Source organism: Phascolarctos cinereus, unplaced genomic scaffold (genome assembly GCF_003287225.1).
Source record: "Phascolarctos cinereus isolate Bilbo 61053 unplaced genomic scaffold, phaCin_HiC Scaffold_3;HRSCAF=262, whole genome shotgun sequence".
Lineage (NCBI taxonomy): Eukaryota > Metazoa > Chordata > Mammalia > Diprotodontia > Phascolarctidae > Phascolarctos > Phascolarctos cinereus.
In genome coordinates this window covers 40,049,658-40,058,007 of record NW_027555736.1, presented here as the reverse complement: position 1 = coordinate 40,058,007, position 8,350 = coordinate 40,049,658, and the positions used below count along the sequence as shown (strand labels likewise).

The window sequence follows — 8,350 nt, the reverse complement described above, 5'->3', positions numbered from 1 at the left end:
ATACTTGGTTTCCTCTGTAATCAATCCTCTCGATTTTATGCACTCAAAAACATGATTTTAAGTAGGGGACCATAGGCTTTGCCAGATAACCCCATGGGTCTGTGACAGAAAAAGGTGAAGAACCCGTCCTTTAAGCAACCCCTTAAGTATTTGTCATGCTCCTGACTTGATTTCTTCACTCTCCTCTCTACTATCTCTGGTCCCTCCCTCTTGTCCTATGACTATGTGACCTCTAAGGGTCTTTCTGGTTTTAGAACTATTATCCTAATATACCATGAACTCTCTCAGAGCCCCTGAAAAGACACCAAGGCAAGGTTGGCTACTTTTGCATTTTTCAGCCTTGCTGGGGCTGAGAACCTGGACCACAATGACACCTCACACGCATCATTAGATGGGAGGGGGCAAATGCTAATCTGGAATTGAAGTAAAATTGTGAAGCATTACAATTTTTTTTACAATTAATTAATTTATTTTTAGTTTTCAATATTCACTTCCACAAGATTTTGAGTTCTAAATTTTCTCCCCATCTCATCCCTCACCCTATTTCAAAATGGCATGCATTTTGAATACCCCTATTCTGCCCTCCCTTCTATCTTTACCCCCCTTCTCTTGTCCCCTTTACCTTCAATTTTCCTGTGGGGCAGGATAGATTTCTATACCTCATTTCTTGTATATCTTATTTCTCAGTTGCTTGTAAAAACAAATTTTTTTAAATCTTTTTTTTTTTTTAAATTTTGGGTTCCAAATTCTCTCCCTTTCTCCTTCCCCACCCACTCTCATTGAGAAGGCAAGCAACTTGATACAGGTTATACATGTGTAGTCATGCAAACACTTCCATAGTAGTCATGCTGTGAAAAACCAAATATATTTCCCTTCATCCTATCCTGTCCCTCACTTATTCTTATTCTCTCTTTTGACCCTGTCCCTCTCTAGAAATGTTTCCTTCTGATTACCCCTTCCCCAATCTGCCCTCCCCTCCATCATCCTCTTGCTCTCTTGTCCCCTCCCCCCCTATTTTTTGTAGGGTAAGATAGATTTCCATACCTAATTGAGTATGTATGTTATTTTCTCCGTAAGCTGAATCTGATGAGAATAAGATTTACTCATTCCCTCTCACCTTCCCCCCATTTCCTCTCCACTGTAAAAGCCTTTTCTTGTTTGTTTTATGTGAGATAATTTACCCCATTCTACCTCTCCCTTTCTCCTGTCCATATAGTCCTCTCTCCCCCCTTAATTTTATTCTTCAGATATCACCCCTTCATCTTCAACTTACCCTGTGCCCTCTATCTATCTATCTATCTATCTATCTATCTATCTATCTATCTATCTATCTATCTATCTATCTATCTGTCTGTTTGTCTGTCTGTCTATCTATACATGTAATTTTTTCCCTCCAACTACTCTAATAACTACAAAGGACTCATGAGTTACAAATATCATCTTTCCAGAAGCATTACAATTTTAAGTTGAAACTGGGAAGATATCAAATCTGATGTTGGAGATGTTGAAAAAACTTCATATACAGCCAGAACAAATTGTAGCAACAAGTATGCAGAAAGAGATAAATACAAACTAAAACTGTGGACATGGCCCTTCCCAGTCAGAGGCAGTTCTGCTGTCCATTGGAGGAACCCAATAAGAATTATAGCATCGGATACAATGATTGTAAGGGTTGTGATGAATTTTTGCCTCTGGTGAAGAATCTATTCCTCCATGAAATAATGGGTGTGGATGAAATCAACTCAAGACAGAGAAGTCATTATGCTAATAGGATTTGTGGAACTTGACAATTTTAATAAGTTGGCATGAATCAAAATACAGATGTGAATTTCTGGAAATTAGCAAGTAATCAAAGGCATCTTGGTTGCCCAGTGGATAGAGAGCTGAGTCTAGAATCAGGAAAACTTGTGTTCCAATTATGCTTTTTCCTCATTTGAAATAAGGGGACAGTAATAGTCCTATCTTCCAGAATTGTTGTGAGGATCACAGGAAATAATTTGTGTAAATCGCTTTGGAAACCTTAAATTTCTATATAAATGCTAGCTATTACATAAACATATATAGTACATATGTGTCATAGTATTATTATATATGGTGCTGGCCATATTATTATTGTCTTCCAAAACTATTAAGATAAGCTGGGAAGCTCATTTCAGCCTTTCCTCACACCCATCAACCCCTGCCACCAACCTGTAAATGTGAACCATCTTTCTCAGCCCCTTCAAAAGTTAAAAGCACCTGACAAAATCTCCTTGCTCCAATGCACAAAAGAATCTCACTAAATTGTCCTGCTATGTATAGACCCAAAATTTACTCAACTTGTCTCCCACTAAGTAAGCCATACATTAAAGTGACACACAGGGGATTAAATGTGTGCCCCTCAAACTGTTAAATTTAATTTTTGTGGCATTAAAACTTAATTGGTTTAAAAGAAATAAATATTGAAATGGTGACAATCAGAATTAAAAATCTAAGTCTCTCTAGACTGATAAGTGAGATCTTAAGGGTGAGCTAGCCATCTTACTCACACTGTTTAATTGGGCTTTTCTTTAGAAAAACATGAAAAAGGAGCCATTCATATGCCCAGATTGTACTATACCAAGTTAGAATGAAGGAGGAAGATTAAGAAGAGGAATAAAATAAATCTCACTCAACTTATCTTCTTCTTCTTTTTTTTTTTTGCTGGAGAAGGGGAGACTAGGTGACAAAGTGGATAGAGTGTGGGTCTAGAAACAGGAAGACCTCATTTCAAATCAGGCCTCAGACACTTCCTAACTATGTGAGCCTGGGCAAGTCATTTAATCTCTATTTGCCTTGATTCCTCTTCTGTGAAATGAGCTGGAGAAGGAAATGCAAAGCATGAAAGAATCTCTGCCAAGAAAACACCAAGTAAGCCTATTTCTAGGCCCAAGCTGGCCAATGGGACTCCATATTTGACCAAATATTGGCCTGCTTCTCTGACTACTGATTGACCTAGGAAGTTCCTACATTCCCAACAAGTGCCTTGGTTGGCTGCACTTAGTGTTTGGGATGTGAGGTTAGCAAGCTTCATTTAATGCAGTTGTGTAAGGTTAGCAAACTTTCCAAGTCACAATATTCTTATGATGGAGCAGGTGGATGTCAGTCCAGACCAGCTGCTGAATGAATACTCCTCAGGACCTCCTCCCATTCAGGCCTGTGAATCAGCCCAGCAACAACAATCAGCTATGAAGACAGTGACCCAGGAGTTGTGTAATGGAACGTTATTGTCCTTTAATAAATGACAAATATGAAGAAATCAGAAAAACACGGAAAGACCTAAAGGAATTGATGCAGAGAGAAGAAAGCAGGCTCAGGAAAACAATTTACAAAATCAGTGTACTGATGGAAATGGAAATAAAAGAACCGCTAAAAGTCTTCTGATCTCAGATGAAATGCAACGATCAATTTAGTTTCCAAAGGATGGGAGACAAAATGTGTTTATTAATACTAGGAATAGCATTAACATGCTATTATGCAATATGGTTTATGCAGTAAGAAGAGCTAGCATTTATATTACATCTACTATGTACCAGGCACGATGTTAAGTGTTTTTTTTAGTGACTATCTCATTTGATCCTCACCACACTCCTGGGAAGTAGCTGCTATTGCCTCTATTTTACAATGCAGGAAACTGAGGCAAGCAGAGGCAAAATGTCGCTTGCTGTGGGCCACACAGCATTTGTCTCCTCTTGTCAGAAAAAATGGGTGACTATGGATGTAGAAGGTATAATAAACAGAGGTACAGTGGATATTTGGAGTCAGCATGACAAAGGCTAGAACCAAGCCTCATCCACTAGCTTGTGGTCTCTGACCAAGCCAGAGTCTTGTTAGGGTCCTGTCAAGGCCTTAGTTTCCTCATCTGTAAAATGAAGGTGCTAGACTCAATGATCTCTAAGTTTCTTTATAGTTCTACATCTATGATCCTGGGATCCTATGAGGCATAATTGTTTAACTGAGTTGGTTGGTTTTGCTTGACTATTTTAGGTAATAGCACTTTTTCAATATTCTCTCATTTAATCCTTATAATAATACTGGGAGGCAAATATTGACCCCATTTTACAAATGAGGAAACTGAGGCAGACAGGCTAAGTGACTTGCCCAGGGTCCCACAGTTAATGTCTGAGGCCAGATTGAACTCAAGACTTCCTTACTCCATGTTCAATGCCTTATTCACTGTGCCCCCTTGCAGACTTTGCTATTACAAAGGAAGAGTCCATTGCCAGGAAGATATTGTATATTGGGTAGTGACTGTGGAATAAAATGTGAAGGCAGCTATAAAACTTTAAAAAATAAAAATTTTAGCCATTTCCCCACTTGAACCACTTCAATCATTTTTTTCCTTTTTTTTTTTCCAATAGAAAACCATGCTAAGTGGTCTCCTTTCCTTGGCTATCTTTGTGGCATTTTGTGATGCTCAGTGCACATTTATTGGCTTGGAGATCGCTTCAAGGGGTTCAGTACAAGGTAAATCTTTGTTTACAACTGTTTCCTGTCTTTAGGAACAGGAGGATTTGGTTAGTAGGAAAAGTGACTGGGGCAAACTTAAATGGCCTATCTGTGTCCATTGGAGCCAAGACCCATGGAAGTAGTGAGCAAAAGGTGAGCAAAATGGATTTAATCTAAAGATGTGCCTGAGATGGAGAAAAGAGGCACCTGTCTAAACATACATGTAAGGTCCTTCCCCCATCATCTCCCTCCTATCACATAATTAAGAGTCTGTCCTCATGTTCTTCATATGATATATTTCTAAGGAGTAACATGCATTAGTAATTAGACAGCTAGGATTGAAGTTTGGAAGATCTGGATTTAAATCGTGTTTCTGACAAGCTTTGTAATGCTGGGCAAACTATAGCCCTCTCTGTGCCTCGAGCACTTAGATACTTAATCACTCAATTCAACAGGCATCTATTAACCATCTACTGTATGCAAAAGATTGTAGCTACAAAGAAGAAATTAATTATGGAAAGAAAGATGGAAAATAAAGAAATCCTAAAAAAAGTCCCTGCCTTCATGGAGCTTATATCTAACCATTGCTCTGTTATCACTTATTTTTCAAATTAGTGTATTAGATGTTTCCAGTTGTCACGTTGAAGTTTTGGGGAATGACTTGAGAGCTGTTCTTAACTGAATGGGTTGTTAATTGTTGGAGGAGTTTGCCAAGGGAAATGGTAGAAGCTTCTTTGGAGATCTTTAAAAGTGGCCCAGATTATCCATTGTTAGGATGGTTTAGTGTGGTACAATTCAAGGTGGCTTTAAGTATTTAGTAAAATCTTTTTCTAGAGGCATCAGTTGCAGTTTAACAGAAGATTTGCCACATGTTCTATCTTAGGTTGCAAGGATGTTGATGGTACGATGCGTGAGTTTGGCAGTCAATGGCTAAATAAATGTGACCTCTGTACATGTGATGAAATATATGGAATACAGTGCTGCAGCATGTGAGTTCAAGGCTGACCTTAAATAGACAGATGTAAAATGACAGAATCTCTGAGCTGGAAGGGATCTTGTGGACTGTGGAGTAGAATCCATCTGAGAACCAGAAACCTCTACTTAACAAATTCCCAATAGACCTTTGTTTGAAGGCCTTCAGTGAGGGCAGCTCTTTTTCCTTCTGCAGAGTTCTCATGGTTAGGAAGCTTTTCTCCCATCGTACTTATTAAAAAAAAAAAACCAGACTCTTCTCAGCCTCTATCCCCAGCTCTCAGCTCTGTCCCCTGAGGCCAAGCAAGCTGAGAGAGTCTATTCCCTCTTCCCTGTGACAGAAGGTTCAGGCTATGATTCCTGTATTGATCTTTTTGTGACATTATTTTTCATTCACATTTTGTTTTACTGTGAATGTGCCCCAGATGATCAGTTTCCTTCCTAAAATGTTACTCTCTGAAGTGGACATCATATTCTGGATGTGATCCAACCAGGAAAGAGTAGAACAAGACTTTAACCTCTCTAGGGGAAACACTGAATGAAGCATTGGGCTTGGTGTTGGGAAGACCTGAGTCAAAATCCTTCCTCAGGCACATACATGTTATCTGTGTGATCTTGGGCAATCTCAGCTTCAGTTTCATCATCAGTTTAAAAAAAGGGGGTGGGTTTGAACTTGGTGACTTCTAAGGTCCATTCCAGTTTGAAATCTAGGACTTGTTATTCTTTTCTATTTAAATCCAAAATCAGACACTTATTAACTGTGACCCTGGGCTTTAGTGCACACTAACTAGCACCTAAGACCTGATGTATTCTCCATCTATACTTGTGGGTAGATTGAGATGGCTCATTAGGTGGTTGGGGAGGACACATGGTACATGACCAGAGGCTTTCTGGAATAAGGGTAAGAGTCTTAATAAATTATTCATCATTTTTCAAGACCACTCTAATCTTTTCCCAAATTTTTTCCACCAATAGGTTGATGAGGCCTGTAGACTATGACAAACGCAACTGCAAGGAAATTGTGAACCAGCTTACCTGTATGATTACTGTTGTACGGAAAGACAATTCTTCTGTAGTCTGTAAAGTCAGATGGTATATTGGTTAATAACTCCATCTCTTCCTCCAGATATTGCTGCCAAAGTCATTGTATTCCAATGGAACTTGTCAAGGCTTGAAGTAATTGACCTTTACTTGGAATTCAGAGGAGCAGGGGCTGGGAACCATGTGAGCATTACCTTAGATCTCAATTATATTGAAAGTATTGTAAAGTGTTAGGTACACTGATTCAAACCACAAAGTGCCATCTCAGTGGCTTCCGAGATCCTCTAGGCATTTAGCTTGTGACCATACCTCCTCTAACCTGCTGTCTGATTGATTCCCAAAGAAAATATATTGTCTTATAGCATGAAACAGATCTGTCCTTTTCTTTTTAAAGAAACAATGTCCATATTCACTTTAGAAGTGGGATCTTACTCTCTGATCTGTCTCTGGGGCATATATTTCCTAATTCATACACTTTGGAGCTCAAACAGTATATGTTTTTTTTGTTTGTTCCTACTCACCTCCCAAATCTATGAGAATCTTGGGCCCTCAATGTTGGAAGGATCACGATTACAAATAACCCAAGGAATAATGCCAAGATACCTAACAGGTACAAGGTGGCATATTTACCAGTGATGCTGACTTTCAGTTAGGTAGTATCATAAAATACAGCAAGCATCTATATGGTGGAGAGAATGAGGCTGCTCAGTCAGATAGTGAGAATGAGAAATAATATATGGGCAGCTTAAGCATTTCTTTGGTATCCTTGAAGTAATAACTGAATGAGAGTTTTTGCCCCTCCCACTTTCAACTTAGGGCAGCCTCGAAGCTGGGAAAGTTTCCATAAGACTCCTACCAAGATAGTGTGATATTATATAAAAAGTGGTATATTTAGATTTATAGAACTTGTGTTCAAATTCTCATTCAGTAATCAATCAATCAATTCCATTTCCTATGTACTTAACAATAAATCAATGAACAAGCATGGATTAAACTCTTGCTATGGGACAGATACTGTCATAAATTCTGAAGATAGAATGAAAGGTAAAAATACCTATGGCACTCCCCCTGGAGCTCACTCTCCAAACTCACTTAGCACTGACAGGTTTGCTTCCCAGAGGTAAGAACATTACTTCTTCCCTCAGATTTCTAGAGTTGTCTAAAGAGTTGTAGTTTCTATAACTGTTCATGAGCCCCTATCTAGTGCGTCTTCCCATATCAATCAACTTTCAGCTTTTAGAAAGGGCATTTACTGAGAAGCTATAGTAACATAAATAGCTACTAAAACATTCTGCCAATGATAAATAGTATTTATGTGAAACCAAAAGCAAGCATTTTTTGAAATCGGGATGAGCTAGAAGCCTTCCCAAGAGGATCAGGGGTGAAGCAAGGATCCCCATTATCATAACTATTATTAAAGATTGTGCTAGAAATGCCAGCTATAGCAATAAGACTAGAAGAATAAATTGAAGGAATTAGAATAGGCAATGAAGAAATAAAACTATCACTCTTTGAAGATGATAGGATAGTATATTTGGGGAATCCCAGAGAATCAACTCCAAAAGTAGTTAAAATAATTAATAACTTCAGCAAAGTTGGATACAAAACAAACTCACAGAAATCATCAGCATTTCTATATATTACCAACAAAATCCAGCAGCAAGGAATAGAAAGGGAAATTTCATTTAAAAAAAACTGTAGACAATATCAAATACTTGGGAGTCTACCTGCCGAGACAAACTCATGAATTATATGAACACAATTGGAAAACACTTTTCACACAAAATCAGATCTAAAAAATTGGAAAAGTATCAATTGTTCATGAGTAGGTGGAGCTGATATAATAAAAAAAAAGACAATTCTAGCCAAA

The 8,350-nt window shown here is 38.3% G+C and overlaps 1 protein-coding gene across 1 annotated transcript; it reads left to right on the top strand.

Moving 5' to 3' along the window:
* The first annotated feature begins 4,385 nt into the window (after window positions 1–4,385).
* LOC110214050 (beta-microseminoprotein E1-like) lies at window positions 4,386–6,544 on the top strand. Its single transcript, XM_078150610.1, has 3 exons — window positions 4,386–4,485; window positions 5,351–5,456; window positions 6,415–6,544. The coding sequence occupies exons 1-3, from the start codon at window positions 4,386–4,388 to the stop codon at window positions 6,542–6,544; spliced, it is 336 nt and encodes a 111-aa protein (XP_078006736.1).
* The last annotated feature ends 1,806 nt before the right edge of the window (window positions 6,545–8,350 follow it).